This window comes from Poecile atricapillus, chromosome 1 (genome assembly GCF_030490865.1).
Source record: "Poecile atricapillus isolate bPoeAtr1 chromosome 1, bPoeAtr1.hap1, whole genome shotgun sequence".
NCBI classification, from domain to species: Eukaryota; Metazoa; Chordata; class Aves; order Passeriformes; family Paridae; genus Poecile; species Poecile atricapillus.
In genome coordinates this window covers 132595649-132618773 of record NC_081249.1, presented here as the reverse complement: position 1 = coordinate 132618773, position 23125 = coordinate 132595649, and the positions used below count along the sequence as shown (strand labels likewise).

Here is a 23125-nt window from a genome sequence, read left to right as displayed (position 1 = left end):
AGGTGTTTTTGTCCTGTACTTAGGTGATCAAAATTCAAAGATTTTCTTGTCTTCTACAGGTGTAGAAAAAAGCATCTTTAATGCTTAATCCTCTCTGTACTGCAGCTGCTTCGTGAATGATATAATCCTCGTGTATTGTCAGTGGACCAGTTACGTTCAGTCTTGCACAAAGTCGTGAGCCCAGGTTTTGTTCTGTGTTGAGTTGGAGATGCTTTCCTGTTGGGAAGGAATTAACAGGTTTGAGTAAAACCAAAACAAAAACCTCATGCAGCACCTGTGAGCTTTAGACATAGATAATACCTTTCATGTTTCCCCATGGAAACAGAAATGCAAACAGATAGTCCTTGCTGTAGATTTCTGTCCTTGCTACCGACACATAGCAAAGCAACCATCTCCATCCTACAGGGCTTCAGTTCCACCACAAAAACTACACAGGTGCAGCAGCCCAAGAAATCTGTAGTTGCAAGTCTGTTGTTTTTAAATCCTAGGATATTGTTTTGTGAATTTCTTCCTCTTATTTTTTTTTGGTTCAAAATGATTATGCATAACTGAGAAAGAAAAAATAAATTCTATTATAAACTAGCATGAATGGTAACCTAAACTGTTTATTTGATGTAATGTGGAGTGATTATTTCAAATAGATACATATTAATTTGTGCAGTGAGCCATTGAGCTCCTGCTTTGAAGTGCCCTGTGAGAACAGAACAAAATTTCTATTGTCGTTGTAATTTGGCAAGATAGCACTTCCTCTAGGGGTGGGTTCAGTTATTTGCCTGATGCTAAAAACAGTGCACAGGAAAATGCACAGTGTGTTTGCGTAGATCTTCTATGGCTTTTTTTGCTAAGGGACATCTTACTTTGTCTTTCCCCACTTCTCTGCGTTGCTGGATGTGGGCTCCTTCTCCATAGACAGTTTTTAGGCTGTGGCAGATGTGCTACATTGCCCTTGGAAATGATCATAAACATGATTCCTTCCCATTCCCATTTTTTAACTCTTGACTATTTACGTGCAGTGGAAATGAGAACAGAAAAGATTAGATGTGCTCTATACTGCTCTTCTATTTGCTGTTTGTGGGACAGACATTGATATCGAAGCACAAAACTTGAAATGAGACTTTCCGAAGTGAAATTTAACTGCAAAGGAGATGTGTAGCCTTATTGCTGCATTTTGCAGTACTGCACTTGCCTAAGGTCCTACTAGGTATGTTGTATTCTCAATTTGATTTTCTCTCTTCAGTAGGTGGTTATGGATTATAATTGGATATTCTGTCAGTTGGCCTAGAGGCCATGACCCAGTTTGAAGTCCCTGCTGTATTACACAAGATACAAAACTAGCCAGAGAGAAGGTCCTATAGCAAAACTGTGCTTCTGCTGGGAAAAAAAATAATAGTTCATATGAGATATTAGTTTAGAGCACCAAGTCAGAGAGATCCACATAGTGCAGGCTTCGTGTGTTTGCTGTGATGAATTGTTTGAGGACATTGAAAGTTGCTCTTTCCAGGTGCCAGGAACCACAGATGCCTGACCTGAAGTCAGCTGACTGTTCATTTGTGTAAAACCACTGCTGAGGAGTGAACTGAGTGGTTTAGGTCCACTGCCTGAGGAGAGAGAGCTACTAATGATGTAAAGGTGGAGTGAGGACAGGTTGTTGACTGGAGGCTAACTTTGAAATCAGCATGCCTTTAGCACCATGGCTTTGTACTTAATATCAAAAATGTATGGTGTTTCTTACCTGTATATTGTGTTAGCACTGTAACGTGTCTGATTTTTATCCAGCTTACTTGAAAGCCAGACACACATTTCTGAGGGTCGAGCAGCAATTGTATGGGCTGTCTGGAGCACACAACAGCTTGCTCCTTGAAAATGTGGCTCCACAGTAAAACCTGAATGTAATTCTCATAGTTCTTTCCTAGTTTTGCCCATACAACCGTGTATTGAGATGATGCTATTGTAGGTTCCACTTACCAACCTTTGCCTTTAATGACATTTTGCACAATGCCTAGACTTCCCTTTTAACTACTAATACAGTTTCTTATTTTTCTGCAGAAAGCAATTGATATCAATCCTGTTTCTTACAATTTACAATTGCAGCTCTTTTGCACTAATGGCAGAACTGTTGCTATTAAAAATACAAAAATTTTAGAGGGATGCTTATTGCATTTTATTTTATGTGAAGCCCTGAACCACCAGATGTCCTGAAAAAAACAGGAAAACATATTAATTTGTGTTTTGCAACTCCCTGGAAGAAGTATAGTCTAAATCTCCTTCTGTATAGTGTTACATTGTTCCTTATGAGGTTTGAAGGCTTTCAAATAATCAAGGGAAGGTAGCTTAGAAGTCTAAGAAGAGGTGTCTTAGAAGACACCTAAATTTTGTTTGTGGTCCAGCCCTGATGCTGTTTGAAGAGTTGTGACTTGATCTGAGTTGATCTCCTGCCTCCTGTGACTTGGTCTATAACAAAAGAGTAGAGTAGCACTAATTTAAGGTCAAAAAGAAATAATAATTTGAAGTGTTGTGGAGTATTGCTAAGAGCACAGAGCCAATATAATAGAGCTGTACTAAAACAGTTTAACATTTCCCTAAAATGTGAAGCTGTCTCTTGAATAACTTGACTTCAAGATACTTGGCTTGTCTTTAAGGCCAACTTCTGTTTGTTTGCTGGTGGAAGGAATGGGAGAGGAGAAACAGAAAAGAGGAGCTTTTGAAGATTTCAGTGATAAGCCTCCAGGGCACATGCTGATTTAGAAGCAGACTGTTTGTAGCCTGAAGCTAGGCTGCAGTGATATTTGCAGCTTCCTTGTTTTCAGTTTTTCTTGCTTTGCCTTCAGACCAACTGTGAAGATGTGATTTAATATAACCTATCTTCAGCTGCATAAAACTGATATTACCAAGGCTAGGACAATCACTTGGTCTCCCTTCATCATCACCAAAGTGAGACAGGCTTGATTTTCACACCGGTGTTTAGATAAGATGAATCTCTTGCTCTGCTGGAGAGATGCAGGTGTCTCCATTGGCGTTAGAGGAATACAGAGGATAATGATCTGTAGCTAAGTTGCTTGATTTTTTAGATGGCTGAAGTTAAATCCAGTGAATCTCACCCAGAGCACCTTATTTGAGAACATCAGTTCTTCCATCTGAAGATTCCACTCAGCAGTAAGGAGCAGCTCTAAATTCTCTTCTTTCTCCAGAATTCTTTCCAATCTGATGCAGATTTATTTTACCTAGAAATAGTTTCTCCAGTTTAATGAACCTCTAGATTGCTGTTGTCACTTCAGTTACCTGGAGAAAAGCCTGGATAATTATTGCAGACAGAAAGAGAGCAGTAGCCACTTCTTGTGTTGTTTGACCAAAACAGATTTGTTAAGAATTTTGTTGTCCCTATGTCTTGTATACTTAATGTTTTGGGAAAAATCCTGCATAGCATTACTCTAAACTTTGATTAGTGTGACTGTGAATGCAGCTGAAATTCCCTGAAACTGAAAACCCAGGGATTCTGTTGTGTTGCCATGTGAGTTCTGTGTGTTTGATTTGTACTTTGAGTACTTCTGTTTTAAAAGAGACAAGTAAATGCAACATCTTATGCAGTTTCACTTAACCAGTAACATGGAGTAACCTTCCCTCACTTCATCAAACACAAATCTTTTGGTTTAAGAACATGTTACAGTGCTTGTTCTAAATTTTGTTAGAAGCAACTTGTAGCTGTGCTAATACACATCATTCTAATGCCCTTCCATCCTGGGAAGGTGTGGCACAGACATAGATATGGAATTTTCTTGTGAAGGAATGTAGGTATGCTGGTTCTATGTTTTTATCAGCAATAAACTGAGAATAACAGCGATCAGAAAGAAAAGAAGAAAAAAAAAAAACAAAAAGGGAAGAGAACGTAAGAAAAGGAAAGAACCATTAAATGGTACCCTTTGTCCAGAGGCTAGCCATCAGTTCATTTTAGTGTCTGCCTTTAACTCTGCCAATATTCCTTTTATGCCATTTTTTAAGGAGATTCTTCATTACCTTCAATCTTCACCGACTTCTGTGCCAGTGATTCACATAGCTGTTCCCTCTTGGCCACCTTCACCACACTTATTTTGCTCAGCTCTCCTCCAAGTTTTGTTAATATGTTACTGCCCAAAAAATGGACTTGGTGTGTTTTCTGCAAGTTCTTCTTTCTCTGACACAAGTCAAGCATTTGGCTATTTCTATGTACAAACCTTTCACTGAATATTCTACAGGCAGATGTGGTACAGTTACACCTTTCATTTTCACAGCAAAAATTCTCTCCCTTTTAGCTTTCCTGATTCTGACTTGATGGTGATGAGAAACATTTCTGTGGCCTGTCATTCCATATGTGTAAGCTGCCTTTTTTCTCTTCAGATTTCTGCCAGCTCTCCATGGATGTAAAAGCCATTTTTGTGTAAGACCATTCATAAATCCTACTTACTTTCTATTTTTCTTTTGCCAGTTTTCACTCTTGTCCCATTTCAGTAACCTTAGAGATCATTAGACTCATGTAGAAAAATATATTTTGGTGGCTTTTCAACATGCTTGGAGAAGTAAAGGCTGGAAAAGACTCCACAATCCTTATTTTAGGGAAGATGTTCTTGTCTGGGAGGGTTCCTAGCTTGTAAATTTTTCTATGATGTTTTCTCAAAAGATGTTTCACTGGATATGTTTATCAATTTGAGAGGTTAATGGCCTAGTGCATTGTTTCTTTGACTATTTATTATACCATTCATGTTCCACTGGGCAATTTGTAATACAAAGTGACCAGGAAATTTCTGGTTTCCTCTCTCTTGTCCTGATGGGACAGGATGAAAAAAGAAATAAGAAACCCTTTAAACAGATGTAGTGAGTCTTCATAGATGCATGTAAATTGTTGTAGTAATTGGTGGTGTCTAGTAACAAAAAGTTTACCACAGTGATCTTAAGGTTAGGGCATGTTGCATACTCTTTTCATTGTATTTGTAAGCTTGGCTCATTCTGCAGGCTTCACATATTAACTGTGCCAAAAAATGTCTTTTCTTAAGTGCAGCTTCCTTGAATGATTAGTCTGAGATGTGTCTCCGTTATGGGCTTAAGGTGTCCTTTTTCTGCTTTTTAATATTTACATAAACATCTTTACCTGGAACCTTACCAAAAAGCAAAATCTTATTAGGCTGTAGGATGCTATTGATACTTAAATGGCTTATATAGCCCACTCAGATTTTGGCACTTTTTGGCAGCTCATGTGAGTGCATTTGGGATGTAGGTTGGGCTGTCAATATTGTACATGCACAATCATGAGAACATCTGGTGCCTCCTGAGATAAGAGTGACAGAACTTCTGTATCAGAGAAGAGAGAGAGATGTGCCTTGGCTACTGTGATGTTCTGGTGGTGCTTTGTTGTGTTCCACTGCCTTAAAGGTTGCCAGGAAAATGAGATATCATTGCTTAGTTACATCTGGCCTGAGTAATGCTTATACTTCATTGCAGAAGAGGGGAACTTCAATATACTAATAAATGTAAAGAGAGCGGAGGACAGTGAAATGTTGCAGGATTTGCAGGGAAGATGGCCCTGCTAGCTTTGCAATGAATTTGTTTCTTAATTTTGAAAAGTAAAATCGTGACTGGGATTAGAATTTGTGAATTTTGGCACTTTTCTTCTCATTATTTGGAATCCAGAATGCTACTTCCTGCTGTTAATACCTGCTGCTTTTCAAAAATAATGATAGCATCACAAACATGATTATATGGCAGGATGGCTTTTTTTTTTAGTACAGAAAGTGACAGACACAGTCTCTGGCAGCCAAATAAAGAATAGAAAATAGAGAAGAAATAGTACTTGTAGCTCAGAATAAGGAGGTTTTGGTGGATTTTTTATTATGCCAGCCATTTATAGAACAAAATTTGCATCTTGTGCTTCAAAAAAGAGTACTATGGGGTAATAATAATACATGAATTATTATTTGGGATATGAAAGAGTAGATCTTACAAAAATAAATAATAATGAGGGAAAATAAGAATAATAAAAGAAGTGAAATGATGTCAAAGCAAGCAGAAGAGGTAGGATGAATAAGAATAGAGCAGGCTGTTGAAGACTTTTATTTAAATGGAAAAGGTGACATGTGAATTTGGAGCTAGAAATGAAATGCAATTTGGCTGAACTGTGGCTCTGTGTTCCCCAGTCCTGCAGATCATGTTGTGAATGAATCAAGTCACTGCTCCTGATTTATCATACTTCTGCTTACTAGGGGAAACTTGAAAGACAGAGATTCTACATAATTTCAGGGAGGGCTCTTAAAATGCAGAGAGATTTCTGTGTGCTCCACATAAATACTGAACTATGTATTTACTAAGTGATTTTAAATTGTTATTTTGATCTCTCTTCTGTTGCTAATGATATGTAACAGGATGGAGTCATTTGGGTTTATTTACATTTTCAAGAAAACCAGAACATTTTTCCCACCTTAGCAGAATTTCGTAGAATCTAAATAGAAAATGACTCGCTAAATCTGCTTCTCAAAGCTAAGCAAAGCTGTTGTGTTTCTGTGGCCTTTATTCTGTATTTTCTGTCCTCTCTTTCAGGTGGCCAGTGCTTCTCTTGGGGATGGAATGAACATGGCATGTGTGGTGATGGCACAGAAACAAATGTTCATGTCCCAAAGCCAGTCGAAGCTCTTGGCTGTGCAAAACAGATCTTAATTGGATGTGGGGCAGGACACTCCATGGCCCTCTGTCAAATTCCTCACTAGACCCAGCACACCTGGAATCATAACATCATGCATGTGGATGGACATCTTTGGATTGTGTAGCTCAGAGGTGCTACAGGAGAACTGCCCATGATTAACACAGGAGCTGGAAACTGCAGATATTTTTCCTAAATCCAAAAGGAACGACTATGCATGAAAAGCTGTCATATTTAAAAAATTGTTTCCTGGGTTCTTGCCACAGGAATTGACTTTCTTACCCACAGATAGAATTACAGACATTCTGATTTGATGGAATGCAACTGAAAACGGATTTACTTTTTCTTGTTCTTCTGAGACGTCGTTGAGGAAGAAACAAACTGCTGAACAGCTTATTGGTGTATAAATTCAGTCTGAAGACATGGTCTGAGAAGGTAGTTTCTGTTATTGTATCTTTACATCATGATATGTTGTGCCTGCCAACTTCTACTGTGATTGTGAGCGCCCAGCAGCTCAGAAAATTGTTTGTGTCAGAAAGAAATGCCAGTGAATGTGACTAGATGCATACACACATTTTAAGCAGAAGATTAAGATTAAAAGAAAAAAAAAAAGCAATGTAATTTAGAAGGCTGGCAAAAGGCGAAAATGAGGCCCTTTTGAACTAGCTTTGTCTGGATTGAACTGTGAAAGGAGTGGTATTTTTCATGGATTATGTTCTGTGCCAGACATCAGTTTATTATAGATTTACAGGGATGCAGATCTGCATGAATTATCATTAACTTGCAAACCAAACCTGAAGTTTTTGAAGCTACTGCTCAGGGAAGGAAAACTTCTAAGAGCTCTTAGAAACAGTCAAAAAGTTCTTATCAAAAGGCATAAATCAGTTGTAGCTGTTGAGGACAGCTTGAGCCAATGTAGCTCCTGTGGTTTTATCTGCTTTGGAATAGGAATAGGAAGACATTAAAATCAAGATTTTAGAAGTTCTCCAGCCTAAAAGGCAGAGCAGAATGCTCCTGGTAATTTCAGGTTCTCTTCTGTTTTGCAGCCCAACTGAGTTGCTGTTCACAGCCTGCCCACAGTACTTGTTCCAGGTGGGGGCTTAGCAGAGAACGTAGGCCTATCGTGTTTTGATAGGAGAAAGAAAAAAGTGTGAAATGAGATGCCTTTGGATATTAAGAGCCAATAATATAATTATTATTAGCTGCCTATGTTGAGCAAAATTTTGGAAGCTATTTATAAAACTATTTTTTTCCATACAAATACAGTGGATGCCATTAAACTGGATGTTTACCACTCACAATACTTATATTTGCTCTGGTATTCAACATATTCAAGTTCTAAATATAGAGGATTCTACTGTGTAGTAAATGCACCTTTTAATGAGACCTACTGTTGCTAAACAGTGGTTTAATTTTTAAAGTAGGCTTGCCAGGGAAGAAGCATTACAGAATTACAAAATGCTCAGAGAAAAGTTCTTAGGAAATAGGACATGAAGACCTTCTAATGATGTATCAGCTTACACATGAAGGGAAAGAAATAATATGATAATATGGGTCTGCATGGGTTTTTTCACCCTTGGTTTTACAACAGTTATAGTTCTTGGCTTCAGTTTCAAGAGTATTTTATTTTTCTATTCAATATATGAGAAAATTGAGTAGACTACAAAGCTGATTTTAACTATTACAGATACTAAAAGAATAATGAGTACTTTGCAAAATATGTAGAATTAAGATTTCTATTGTAAAATGCTTTTTTTTTATTCCATGTCTTAGCTGTGGTTCTTCATGTGGTTCTTCATGGCAATGAAGAATTCCAGGCTGTGACTTCTTGCACTTTTAATTATATAAGTTGATATTTATTGACTGTTCTAAATGCCACTTTCTGGATACCAAAGCTTCTCTATTCTGTGCACTGAACAGCTTCTCGTGCTTTCTTTGACAGTCCTGTCTGAGATTTCTATTGTGATTTCTGCAAAATCTGTGTACCAAATAAATGTGTTCTCTTGCTTCAGTAATCATCTCCTCTAAATAATCTGTTCCTTGATTAATCACAGCCAATATGTGCCTTACACGAGGTTTACTGGACTGGACATGTTTTGACTGTGTGTGCTGTTGCTGCAGTTCATTGCAGAGGAGTCCAACAAATTATGTAACAAATAAATGTGAATTGCATATTTGAAATTGTTTTCAATTTTTCATGCCTGTAACACGAACACACTTTTGGAACACAAAGAATGATTTTGGATGATAAGGTGAAGAAAGAAAGGAGTACATCAGTTTGTTCCTGGTCTTGATCTGGTGTTTCATATCTGCATCTGATCTTCATCTTTGAAAGGCAAGAACTGCGTTTTTCTCTCCTTTGTTGTGCCTATGTAGGTTGAAGACTTTGGGAAGTAATGACTTTTCTTGACGTAGTGAGTGCTTTGTCATCAGTCAGGGCTTCTAGGTGCTGCTGTAGTACAGAGTGAATAGAATTCATTGTAGAAGGTACATGGCTGAATGTCAAAACCAAGTTGGTGCTCATTCTTTTAGGTGTGAATGCCCTGTTTTGTATGTCAGTGGCTTTGTTTGCAGAATAAAGCACTGTACAGAATCAGCTATGGCTTTCTCTGTGAGGAAGGGAACACACAGTGAAAAGTTCCTAATCAAGTGGAAGAAGACAACTTTCCATGCTGATGTTAAGAGTTTATGGCTCTTGCCTATTGATAATCCTCACGGAGAAGGTCAGTCTCTGCAAGGCAAAATGCAGACACAGTGTGCTGTGGTTCATGGAGTTCTTTAACAGGTCTTCTGTGATAAACAAAGCAAGAAGCCTGTTAAATAAACATTCAGGTTCAAGTGGAAATAAACTGTCAAAGTTTATTTTATATATATATATGTATATATTTACAAAAAGACACTGGAACAAGTTAAGCAAGTGTCTGTGCAGCTGCTCTCCCCTCCTGTTTTCTGAAGATAAGTAAACCTGCCAGTGAGCTGACATTCATGAGGGAGAACAAGTTGTGAACAGTTGACCTTCAGTCCAGAGAACTTTCAGGCCTTTGGGTGGAGGGGGAGAAGGAGAAGAAAGCTGTTGTGTGCCTTTCTGTTATCTGAAGTCCTAAGAGATCTGCAGCTGTTACTCACGCAGCCTCCATGTGCACCTGCGCAAGACACTCCTGCTCCATTTCAAAGGATGTTGGTAGGATGATGTGTGTGTTGTGTCAGAAGTTTCTGTCTCTTGGGGTATTTGTCTGGGCCACTTGGTGGTTACTGATGTCATTCGACTTGGTGTGGCATTCTGAGTTACTTGATGCTTTTATGCTCAGCATGCCAGGCCCTGTATTTGAAGTGTGTTCATTTGAAAGATGGAAGATGGTTTGCCCAGTCACCACTTCTTATATGACACTGAGTTCTCTATCTGCATGTTGGCAGTCCTTTTGGTGTTTAACTAGTCTTGCCATCTGCAGTCACCACAAAGGTCACTTCTAAATGAGTGGCAGGAGCTTTTGCTCAGCTACATGTTTTCAGCACAGAAAATTTGTGGGTCAGGTGAGAGAAGGTGATTTGATTGTGCTTTTTATGGCATGTTTTGAGTCGTGAGACTTAAGAGATGGGGAGGGACAACTGATGAAGGAGATGTTTGAATGTACAAGAGAAAGGTGGCCATGGAAAAATATTTAAATGAATGGCAATAGAGAGCCTGATACAGACAGCTAAAGCATAGGGAAAAGGAGGGGGAGGACAGAGCCAAGATACAGCTCCTGAGGACTGAATAATCTTACGGCATAGCAGCACTCCAGCCTGCCGGTGTGGTGGGAGTGAGATGAGAGACAAACTATTCTGTTTCATGGATATTATTGTTCTCCCTCTTCCACTGTTTATTTATAATAATGTGAGTTGTTGACCTGCAATGTTTAGGTTTTTTCTCATTCATAGCACATCTTGAAGTTTCCACTTCTCCTCAGCCAAAACAGCAACATCTGTCTTCACCTTGCAGGCTCAGAAATATTTTGATCAGGCCTCTGATCTAGTCCAGCATTTAACCAAGTACTTACTATTTTTCCATTTGATTCCATGAACTCTGGATCTGATTTAAACAAGACTTAAATAATTTTGGGACTTCCAGTTCCTTTTCCCTTGTGTTAGAAATCAAGATGATAACAGATCTTGGTCACTCTGAGCAATTTTGTTATTTTTATGGTGCATGGTAAGTGTTGAGCTTTTTCTTTTAACTAGGTATTTTATTGAAAAGGACTCCAGAACTTTTTATCAGTATTTGAGTTCTGTTTACGCCATTTAGCTAAAAATTCCAGGGGCTTGGAATGGATACAGCCTGGGGTAGAGACACATCTTGTGTGGTTTTGATTGTGGTTCAAAATGTGCACAGTAGAAAAGTGGTGCTTACATGGAATTTGCTGACAACTCCAGCTGACACAAAAATAATTGGCCACTTTAAATTTTTACATATCAATATCTTGATACACAAGAAAAAAAGAGGTAGTATATGGTTTGTTCTTTCCCTTTAGCTTTTGTGTTGTTCTTATTTCCTAGTAAATGCTGATCTGCATGTTTTGCTCCATGTTAGAAATAATAGCCTTGAATTTAAATGCTTTGCTTTAATGGAAATGTCCTTCTACTGGGTGAATATAACTGAAGATGTAGGTCTGTATCATATGTTCCTTTGAAGTTAATTTGGAGGAACTGCATGTGTAAAGCCATTGTTATTTTGTAACCCATTTGGGTGTTCAAGGACTGAAGGCACATTCTTGAGCTATTTGTGCATTTCATTCAGGTTCATCAGCCGGTTGTCTCAGCATTCACCTGTTTTTAATGCAGCAGCAGTTTTTACTCATCAGTGCCTCTGTAAAACATCAAAATAGAGTGACTGAAAACATTTAGCAGTGAAAATAGTCTCTGTATTTGAATCATGGCCTGGATGAACCACGTGTTTCCTTGTGGGAGAGTGAGGAAGCATAAATTTAGAGTATTGGGAGAACACATTCTTCATCTTGATTGGAAACAAGAACAACAAAGTAGTTCTTTATGAATAAAAAAGCTCATCCTGGCTGAAGGATGAGAAAATTCAGGGGTGACATTCATTTTGCAGAATTTTCTCTGGAGTTTTTTTTTGTGACATGTTGAATTTTGTCTCATTTCCAGATACAGGTTTGCAGATTGGTAGGGGGTGGAGTGTAAGTCAAATTCCCGTGTTGGCTGGCCTCTCTCTCCATTCATTTCCAACTTCCTCATCTGTTTTCAGGCTGCTTTGCCTGTAGACCACCTGATTATCCAGATACTATGCAGTCTTGGGTAGGATCTGTCTTCAGATCTTGGGGTCGAGACTTTGTAAGTGGAATTTCAGAATTTCAATTCAATACTGTTCCAGTGCTCCCTGGTCACCATAGTTCTTTTAAGTGTATGTGAACACTTTGCTAGCAGACTATGTTTTTACTTTTTCTTTGTATTTAGAAGCAAGCCCAAAAATTGGGAGATTTTTTATGTTCTGACATGACTTCAGTTTTTGGCTGCAAATGTCAAGTGAGTTTAGCTTTTGTTTTGTTTTTACTGATTTGAATGCATGAAGGCATGTGGTACCTAAATTAGGGCAGCAGAGGAGTTGCCAATCAGTAATGAAAATGTTCTGTCATTTTAACTGTGTGGGTGCTTAATCATTTTCCATAATAATCCTCTGCTTTAAAATACAAAAGAAAAGGGATTCCTACAGGGGCATTGTGTTCTTCTGAAGAGAAGGAAATATGGCATCTTTTAAATAATGAAGAGACACTTCTCTCCTCTGGTGCCTTAATTCTGAGTAGATAGATTATAATAAATATTCCTTCTTAAATATGTTTTTTTCCTCTTTTGACATCAGAACACTTTAAAAAGAGGATAATGTCACAGAAATAGAAGCTGATGCACAAAAAATTAAATTGGCTACCAACCAAGGTAACCTAGCATGTCCACAGAGGAGTCAAGGATAAAATTCCCATTTCCTGAGTCCCAGGCCAAGGCTCTACCTTGTAGGCTAGTGGTTCCTGATGATTATTTTGGGCAAATCTCACTGCCACTCTTTCGCTCTCTCCTTGTTCTTCTTTCCCACTCACTGCTGATTGCTGTTTCCATTTCTCCTGCTTGCATAACCCATTTTCCAAACTCATCCTGTGTCCTTCTCATTTCCCACCTCCTGAGCTACTGCTGCCTTTTCTCCAGTCACCCACTTGCACTGACACCACCCTAGCAAAGCGTGGCCCCGCTGAGCTGCTTTCCCTGGGCTTAAGCCTTGTCTGCTGTTGTGCTGGTGTGACTCACAGTCAGCAGCCTCTGCACAGGCTGTGTCATCCCTGCTAAGCCCTTCGAGTCCAGAGGCACTGCAGGTACCTCAGAGTGACAGCTGAGCTAACACAAATGCAACATTTTGCTTTTTGCTGCTCAAGGAATCTCTAGCTTGGGCAACAGGAAAAAAGAGGGAAGCCTAGAGGCACGTGCTTTTAATTTTTGGTACCTGGAGATGTTTGGACCTATGCAGTTGCATGAAGTTTTTTAAATATCCAAGTGAACGCTGAGAGTTGAAAACCTGGCTTTGCCAGGCTGATGCAGGAAAGAAGGTATCTCGTTATAGCATTTGCTTTGTCAGATAAAGAAAGTCAAGAGATGCAGTTCTGACTCTGTTTTTTAACATTCAGTTCAGTTTTAATTCAAATATTGTTCTTGATTGCGAATGATCATTTGTATTTCCCTAGGAGAAAAATTTGGCACTTATAGTCCTAGATGAATGCAGAGGCTTTGGAAGTCCTGAACAGACAGGTATTTAATGCCCAGACTCAAGTAAGTGAGTGACTTAAAAAGAACCTGCATAACTTAACCATGTTTTCATGAAGTGAAGGTAGTTTGTGTGTGAGCTCAGAGGCAAAGTTCCTTCCGGGATATATATGGAAAGCAGAGAAGTAGGCTGCCTTGTTTTAAAACTATGAAAGGGATATGCAAACTGACAGAGTAATATCTTCAGGTTATCTTTTTTGTAAGCAGCTCTGTACTCAGCTCCTTTGTGAATGCTCTTGCCTTAGCCCTGCTTGCTCTCTTCTGTATTTCAGTCATCTCATTTGTCCTAGCAGACATTTGTTTCAGTGATGTATTTTCTTTTTGGCCCTGAAACATTAGGGAGAGAGGAGGCAATTTACATGAAAAATCACTTTATCCAGATTAATGACTGCTGCACTTGACTATTATCACAGTGGTTTTAGCTAGGGTTTTTGGTGGTTTTTTTTGTTCGAGTGAGAAAGCAGAAACCTCTTCTCAGAAATTTCTTCTGTCTGAAATTGCAATTGTGTAGACATATCAGATTGGTCCAGAAAAAATGAGTTTTTTCATGCAGTCAGAGGAAAAGCTGTATGTGTAGAAGGTATGGTTGATCTGTGCTATAAATGTTAGCAAGTCATAAGCCACTAATTGCCAATGGGTTTAGTTGGAGAGTCAGCACTGGGGTTTAGAGCTGGGAACTCACTGCTGAAAGCTGAGTTTACAGAGGAGGAAACACAGATGTTCATTTCCAGCAGGAAACAGGCAGAGTGTCACTGAACTGCAAAACTAACTTCTGCTCTTACTTACAACGGTGTGAACTCAGAAGTAGCTGGTGGCATTACTGAACACCTGAAGTCAGAATCTACCCACATTTATGGTTTTAATGCTTTAATAAAGATATGTACCTCCTGTAGGGAGAGGGGGCAGGCTTGAAGGAATTCATGTTTTAATCATAATACCCAAGCAAAAGCTCCTTAACTGCAAGGCAGCAGAGAGGATGTAGTAAATTTCTCTTAGGATTCAATGCAACAGCTTCTGAGATTTTCCATTTTTCTTGTTTCCCTCTCACCCTGTGTTGTCAGTCCTGCCACTGTGGTGCAAAGGGAACTCTGGGGTCAAACAGATCTTAAGTTTTTGAGCATCTCCTGAAGGGCGGTGGATGGGAAGTGTGGGTCTGTTTCTGAAGGGTTTATAGAAGTCACCCAGAAGATGGTTACCTCAAATCAGATTGAGCAGAGAGGAGATTCTAAATGAAAATGAGAATGGGGAATGTAAAAAAGTAGCACAGAAAGACAGTTGTACACAGCCTGTTCTCAAAGGCTCAGATATAAGAAAAGTGCAGTGGAAGGTGAAGACCTACATGGTCTTCATAGATTTACATATCTGAATTGTTGGTATTCCTTATGGTGATGGAGAATTTGCACTGGGCCCTTGAGTCAGTGTAAAATAAATGCAGCAGATAAATCTATTTCTGGATTCTTAATACATTATTAAATGAAAAGTTGTTCATTAAGCAAATCCTGGATGAATCTGGATCTTACCTCTGGAGGTAAGAAATTTATCTTCTGAGAATGATGGGATAGAAACATTGTGAGAAAAACAGCTTTTGGGAGACGCTAAAGCCGAAATCAAGTACATAATGCTGTATGAAGGACTACAAAGGAGTTTTCTAATTATGTACAAATTCAGATTATCAGCCTTTCCTCTATTCCTAAAACACAGCTTGAGGTCTTCCTTGTTTTTCTTTTGGAGTAGAGTTTTGTGACAAGGTCCAGCTGCAGTTGGGTTTTTTTTTGTGTATAATTTAGCACTTACCAGAGCCACGAGTGTTTCTTCTGAGGTTTTTTTGGGTTTAGTCTCTACTTCCTCCAGACTCTAAGAATACTATTCCTTTACATTTCCATTCCCATCAGCAGTTGCAGATGCTGTAGCTTGCCTAGAAGATTGCCAGCTCTTTTGAAATTCTTCACGTGAGGATAAAGGTGTGTATCCTTCCTTTACAGGAGTACTTTACCAAAAATGCTCAGGCAACTAGAATGCCAGTGGCATATAGTCCATAGTTGTCATTTGTAGCATCTAAAATGAAACTTAATCCCATTGTGTTTCTCAGTTCTTACGGGTGCATGTTTTGTGTGGCAAATCAAGTGTGACTCAGACACCTGGATTTCCTTCAGTTTTGTATCAGGGGGACTGATGCAGCTCAGTGAAGAACAAGTGAAGAACGGGGCCCGAAGAAGTAAGAAAAACTGAATTCATTTAATCAGCTAAAAAGACAAACATTTATTAATGTTGGGGAGGGAAAAGGAAGATACCTAGATCATTATAGGGGTTTTTAATCTTCCCTTGTAAAATTACTAATGGTGTGAATTCTTTAGACATCGGTTGTATCAAGTGTTTGCAGGCTTCGTTTATTATCTACTAACCAAAATTAGCATTGTAGAACCAAAGCAATACCAAGCTTTTCTCCTACATTTCTGTTGAGAACACTGTATTTATTCAAGATTTTAGAAGCGAGTCTCTGGAAACCCCTGATTGCTTCAGAAAAGGATTCCCCTTTACACTATACAGCAGGCACTGAAACCATGATACAAAATTTATTTTCATGCTAGAATTGTTTTGCATAACATTGTGCATGCATTTTACTCAGTACTAAATTGCATACAATGCTGTTGTCTTGTTTCTTAAACTTTGAGACCATTTATACTTGAGTATTTTCCTGATTTTGTACTATAAGTCCCAGTTTTAAAATAACACCTCTTTTGTTTAAAATTCATACTGATTACTTAATATGAACAATTTATGAAGGGTCTTTACGTTGGATCTATACATCAATAAAATACAACATAACCAGAGCTGGAAAATTAACCAGCTGTTACTGTCAGGTCTGAAGGAAGGTCCCATGTGTCACAAGCATGCCAACAAAAACAGACAGGAAAAAGTTTTTCTTATTTTTATACACTTCTAGTTGGATTAAAAGTTCTTGATTTCCATGTCAGTGTGATGAACTGTGAAGGCGTGGTCAATATGACCGATGACTGCCTGATTGCACTTTTTAAAACCATTACTCTGTATCTTGTATACAAAAAGAAGCGATCCATAGCAAAGAAATGTACAGTTTTATAATGTTTTACATTTTGGCTACAACGACGTATGTAAAAGTAAAGAGCTTTGAAAGAAAATATATAACTTTGCTTTTTTTTTTTTCTTTTTCCTTAATCATACATTTGCAGTGTTTCTCGTGTGTGTGTTGTTTTGTTGTCTTGTTGTTTGTTTTTTTTTCATTTTCATTTTTGTCTTCATGCAAGTCATGCTATGGAACAAAAAAATAGATTAAAAAAAAAAATCTTCTACAGTTTTGTTACATTTTGGCCGTAGAAAAAGCCTGCATCTCTAGTACAACTCCAGAACCACGAAGAATCATCCATAAAACCTGCATGGAGCGAGTTAACTTTGTCCAAATGAGAAGGTCTTCTATGCCTGCACAGTTCCACAGAGATGTTTATTAGCCATCAATGTTCATCTCCATCTTGCCTTGTCAGGTCACTCTGACTGCCTCTGTTGGCATATATTTAGCAATGACTGGACTTTCTTTGCAAAGATCTGCATGTAAAGAATACAATCAGTACTTGAGCTTCTTCCCTGCGCTTTTCACATCAAGCTCGGCATCTTAGTGTTAAAGGAAGGAGGAAAAGGTGAAATAGCTACATGCAGAGGCAGCCATATTCTTCTTCAACAGGATTTTTTTTCCCATGCAGTCAGCCAGACTGAGACCTCTCTACAGTGTGTCTGAGTATTGCTTTCAGCTTAAAATAGGTGCCCATGCAAAGTTTCATCCTACTGTGCTTGTTTGCTCAAACTCCTGCAGGGTTCCTATGGCTCAAAAATATCCTGAGAAAAGCAAAATCTTCCATCGTTGGCATGTTTCAGCATCGACTAAACGCCTAACCCATTCCATACAGAGCCAGTAGATCCACCATTAGCCACAATAAGCATATACTAGCAGGATGCACCAGGAAGGAAGCCATCTGGTGCATCTACCCTTCATCCTATGTACTGATACCATGCAGCACGTATGGCCCACCAGTACTACGCCAATGCCTGCCTATTGTCATCTGAGTGCTATTTAGGAGTGTTGTCACCTAAGCATCAGAAGTAACACCGTTTGCAGCAGGTGCTACTGTGAGACATTGCATCTTCAGACTTAGTCACCTGGACTATATGCAACATCGCATAGGCTAATTGAAAGTAAAGCTTTTTAGACCATTCTCTGCTACTGATCCATGCTACAAAATAGATGGGATGGGAGACCAAGAACGTCTCACTGGGCTAGGAGAGCTGTAGGGCGCAGACACTGAGGATAATCCTATCGCTTTTCCACTTATGCCAGCTATGCTGTTAAGGCTCCGTGACATTTCGTAACCTTCATTTAAAAGAAAAATGCAAAGTACAGCATTGGATCAATGACAGAATGGACTAAGAATGAGGTCAACATTGTAGCCAGTTCAATAGCATCTGCATGCATGGACATGCCGAGAGTAGTATCGCTTGCAACATGACTCAGAAGGCCGTTGAAATACAGAAAAAGTTTAAAATATATATGTATTAAAAAAAAAAAAATCATCATTTCTCAAGATGGTCAGGCTATGTAATTGATCCTACAGGCAGCAACATGGTTGTACCCTAAAAAAAAGAAGAGTCAGTGGGAGGGATTTTCTATGTCTCTGTCATACACTCACACATACCTCTCCCTTCCACTTCATGCATTGTGACCTCAGGCAAAATCAAGGTTTGTGGTATCTTTGTGGGGCAGGAGGGGGATAAGGCAGCAAAATACATAGAATTGAATGTGTTGCTATAGAGATACTACTCCTTTGTTCTCAGCGTTAAAAAAGAAAAGAAGAAAATAAAAAGAAAGAAAACAAAATCACATGCATTCAGTTTCCCTCCCTCCCTCCCCCCCTTCTTCTTCAGGCATGCACGTAAACAGCTCAGCAAGTGTACAGAGAGTTGCACAAACTATGGATGAAATTCTGTTGGAACAACAATTAAGATGCTCTCAACATGTTTCAAACAGGCCAACAATATGCTGACATATATTACTCTTTAGCCAACCAGCCTCTGTTTCATTCAGGAATGAGAGGAGGTTGCAGTGCATCGTGAAAACCATACATTCCCCATCCCAAAGGATGTGCCATTTGGAGTGTTCCCCTGATCCACTGGAACCACCTGAACTCGCCCAGGCTGAATGAACACGGCCAATGCTTATCCAATACAGAATCAAGTAAAACGCTTTGCTACAAAGGTAAATTTTAGAGGATATACTTTCATATGAAAGTCTTGTGGTCCTACTATATCTTTGTTGATGATAAGCTTTAGACTTATAAATACATACACTATCTATAACTGGCATTTACTGTAACTATTGCCCATCATACAATGGCACATGGGAATTCTATATTCCATACTCAGTGTATGGTTATGTCATACAATCTTTGCAGTTTTAAAATATTGACTCTATCTTATACTATATACAGCACACCAGTGGTAAACACTGATTTGAAGAGAGTGAGTTCTATTCCAGTTTTTCCATTCCTTATCAACTTTGATGCATATAGATGTAGCTCTAATTTTGGGTTTGTATGGTTGCCTCATATTAAATTATTTAAACAAAACAGTCTCTTTTAAGAAGGGAAAGCTTTTTAAATCTGATTTTATTTCTGTTGCTAAATAGATTATTCTGACCATTAGCAAACTAAAATGCAGTTACTTCTGAGAGATTTGTACCTGTCAGAAGTCTGAGAAACTAACTAATAATGATTTATTTATGAAAGGACTTTGGATGGATTATTTTCTAATTTTAAGACACCTGTGCCAACAGATGTCCATACTTTTCTTTCTCTATTGAACTAACTAGCTATGAATATCCAAATATTTTGTTGTAGTGCTCTGTTAAGTCACTAAATAATAATTTCTTATTTTCTTGAGTATGTTTTGCTTTTGTGTTTTATCTCTCCTGTCTGCCACCTCCAAATCTGTGCTCCTCAGAGTCTGGTAAACTCTGTGAGCTTCCCAAGTGGCAAACCTTCATTGCTATGATATGTTAATTGATCTCTCCTTAGGGGATGGGATGGGCTAAGTTAAGGACATAGTAGAGCATCCTCCACTAAAGCTTCCTGCACCAGCTGGGGTGGAAGACTCGACTGCCTAGCATAGCTGCATGGGGTAGTTACAACTCCTTAGGCTTTTCTTTCTGAAACAAATAGGTTAGAAACTCCAAATGCAGACATCAGGTGGTGGTTTCCAGCCCAAACGTGCATCTCTACAGCAAGCGCACTATCGCGTGCTACAGCTAAGCTGACTTTCTCTTAGTTATTTAAACCGGTTGCTAGCTACATGGTTACAGGGCCCCAGCTACATACCCTTTCTTATTCCTCCATCAGGCGGGCAGGGATATTCCCCGGTTGATAAGAGGAAGCAGGGTCCATATCTCTCCCGAGTGCCAGAGCGGGTAAAGGGCAGGCCCTCATCAGGCGTAATAGCCTGGTCTATGTGGGGACAGTCTTCGTTTGCCAGCGCCGCCTTGGCCACCTCACCATTCAGTTTCGAATCTTCAAACATATAAGCAGAAGGCTATTGAAACACTATGCACTGTTTATTAGAGTTCCAGCTGCAAATTAAGGGTTCACAGCTAAAGACTTCTATAGCGACACTCTAAAAGGTAGCACATCTGTCCTAGACACTGCGTTCATGTGCACTGCACCAAAATAAAATAAAGTCTGTTAAGTGGGAGGAGAAACAAAAGGTGATCCTGTTAGGTGTGACAGCAGCCACCTGTACGTCCGCACTGAGGGGCCCTTTCAGAAAGGGGCGTGCAGTGGTTCCTAGTCCTGCGAGCAGAAGACTGCGGTTAGAAATCAGAGTATGTTTTCACATGACATTGGATGGTGCATGGATGATCTGCTTGTCATGGAGCCTACTGTCGCTCAGAGCTCCGGAGAGGCAGTGGACTGAGAGTTGTGTTTTTGTATTTGAGTATATTCTGTTTGTGCTGGTTTACACCTGTGTGCGGTGTTATTGAGGGGGAAATTCCTGCTCTTCCCCTCCCCAAAATTTACCCAGATGGTTTTATAGCATTTCCGGTATCAGTCATGCAGAGTGGCTGTACACATTTTAGACACACAGAGTACATTACGTATGGAAATATGACAGCAGAACGTGGATTTAAAGAAAACACAATCCATTTTCTGATGTTCTCCTCTGAAACACATACAGTATTTGCAATGCCAGCACAGGACACTACATATGCAAAACACTACAGCAGGCCATTAATTTGGAAACTAGACGGAGTAAAATTTACTCGTGGCTGTAAATAATGAAAATAGGTTGTCAGATTTTCCCATTTTGCTCCACACATTCCCATGAGGATAGACTGAGAATCATATTTTCTCTGTGTGACTGGTTTTTACATTTACAAAACAATTTAAAGTGCTATTTAGTGTAGGATTTTTTTTATTTTTTTTATTTTTTAAGGTTTTAAAGTGCAAATTAGTGTATTGAGAATATACTCGAAATATGGCACAGCTCGATATGAATATTTTGGTTGAAAGGAAGGAAAAACAGTCAAAATGTGCTTTCTGAAGCTCCACAAATGCCAAGATATGTTAACTGAGTGGTACTGGCAGCATCCTACACCTCGGTTGCACAATGCTTATTACCTAGATACTGTAAGGCAATGGGTGATCCTGCAAGTCTTGAAGAAAAGAAACTCAATGGATAGACTTCAACTCCCCTTCTACATTCACATACTAGCTTGTTCTAAATGCTATATAATGTTGTCATTTATTTAGCAATTTTTTTGAAGCCAACTAATAAAACAAGCCCCAGAGAAGAAAATAAAATACAGTTAGGTAGGGTTTGGAGGTATGATTTTGATCCTCTGATGGACTACAGATTAGTAGAAGGTAGAAGCACTTTCAAGTTATGTTTGTTACTTTGCATACACACACACACACACATGCACAGATGTATGTGACACACACTATGCATCTATCATGCACCAGTAATTCCATTCTAGGCCTTTATTTTTCTTCTATTTTTAGATGTCACTGGTTTGTAACAACACAAGCAGTCTTTGCTGCACATCTCAGCTCTGCCTCCATTTTTCTCTGTGCAGAATCAGCCAATTATTTCCCCCAAGAGGAATGTAGTAATGTTTTGTTTTGTTAGCAATGAAATAATTAGGTCTCTCAACACATTTAAAAATGTGGCAAAAGCTATAGGGGCATTTTAATACTTGTGGACACTAATTTCAATAGGATTCTAAAGTTTTAATGTTTCACTGAGTTGCAATTCCTTTCTGTTCATAACAATCTCTGCTATTTAATACCACTGAACAAAAACCTGGCACGGCTGCCATAGAAACCGTGACACTGCAGGTACTGAGCCCTGTATTTAAAAATCACTTAACTGTGTTTGGGGAGAGCTGCAGTCCTCCTGGGGATGAGCAAAGAATTGGGCTGCTTCATAAGCCTCTACTGCTGAAAGCTGATGGCTCTAATACTGAAATGAGGGAGGCAGCTGAGTCAGCAGAGCTCTGCACTGACATCTCTGAGACACACACTTCTGCTCCTGAGCCCAGGTTTGCAAATGAAATAGTTGGTGATGGAGGGTGAATTGGTCCATTTCAGGAGTTCAAAACATCTCTGAGCAGAGTGGTTGTGGGTCACGCTGCTCACTGGTAACAACCATAGATTCTTTTGGAAGCAGCTTGCAGGCTCTGTTGTGCTTGAATGGCAACAAAATTGAACTCCTTCAAATTAATTTCATAAATCTCTAGTAGCTTGAGCTGGAACTTGCTCTTACAGCCCCTTCAGGATCCCTTAGCACTGATGATTTTTCCTCTATGCTTGTTAAAAATCCACAACCTTGTTATTTTATTTTCTTTCAAGAGGAAGAGAACAGAGTAGCTGGAGATGCGGGAAGATTACTGAACTATCCTATTAATGTTCCTTGAACATTACAGTCATGGGCCATGCCTTAGGGATCACATTCTGGATAGCCGTGCTAATCCACAGTGACAATTTGGGTGAATATTTAGGAAGCAGAGAAATTGCCAGCACAGAACACTGCATCTATTGCTGGGGTATGTAAGTAAGTGCTAAGTAGAATAGTTGTGTTGCAAACCATTGGCTACAGCTCCTAATTCTCTAAAGGTATGTGATTAGTCTATTATGGGAGTAAAGAAAACATAAACCTCTGTGATGCCATCAGTCTGTAGTTCCCATTTTTTTAACTAGCAGATTGACATGCTGAACAATTTTAGGAATAAGGTCTAAAGATGGAATGAAATTACATTATTTCAGGTTGATTTCTTAAGTTTCCATTTGCATGTTTGCTTTTTCCAAGACTAACCTTGAAAGAACTCCTGATAAAGAAAACTTATGCAAGCATTGCTGTCTGGTGACTCTGAGTCTAGTTATACTAATGACAACTGCTTCTAGGTGCTCAAAACTTCAAAGGGTTGATTCTGGCCCATCAAATTCACATCCTGCCACCCCTGCTAGGAGAATCTGAATTAGGCTTATACAGCATTTTTTGCTCTTTAGGTTCTGTTCTATGAAGAGAAGTCAATATTATTCTCTCTGTTTTACAGATGGGTAAAACTACCATGCAGTGGGGTAACTT

General features: G+C 39.0%; 2 protein-coding genes across 4 annotated transcripts in view; one reads left to right on the top strand and one right to left on the bottom strand.

The window, feature by feature from the left end:
* Positions 1 to 9048, top strand: part of SERGEF (secretion regulating guanine nucleotide exchange factor) — a 141962-nt gene extending 132914 nt beyond the window's left edge. Inside the window, exon 11 of the mRNA XM_058857562.1 lies at positions 6562 to 9048. Within this exon, the coding sequence (XP_058713545.1) occupies positions 6562 to 6728 (167 nt within the window). The 3' untranslated portion in view covers positions 6729 to 9048. The remainder of the gene's footprint in view (positions 1 to 6561) is intronic.
* Positions 9049 to 15900: 6852 nt separating this feature from the next.
* KCNC1 (potassium voltage-gated channel subfamily C member 1) overlaps positions 15901 to 23125 on the bottom strand; it is a 107865-nt gene continuing 100640 nt past the window's right edge. Inside the window, exons 3-4 of one of the 3 annotated variants that reach the window (XM_058845863.1) lie at positions 19861 to 20049; positions 15901 to 17861 (exon numbers count right to left, since the gene is read on the bottom strand). In XM_058845863.1, coding sequence (XP_058701846.1) covers positions 17725 to 17861; positions 19861 to 20049 — 326 coding nt within the window. In that variant the 3' untranslated portion in view covers positions 15901 to 17724. The remainder of the gene's footprint in view (positions 17862 to 19860; positions 20050 to 23125) is intronic. The other 2 variants (XM_058845871.1, XM_058845878.1) reach the window with 2 other exon arrangements.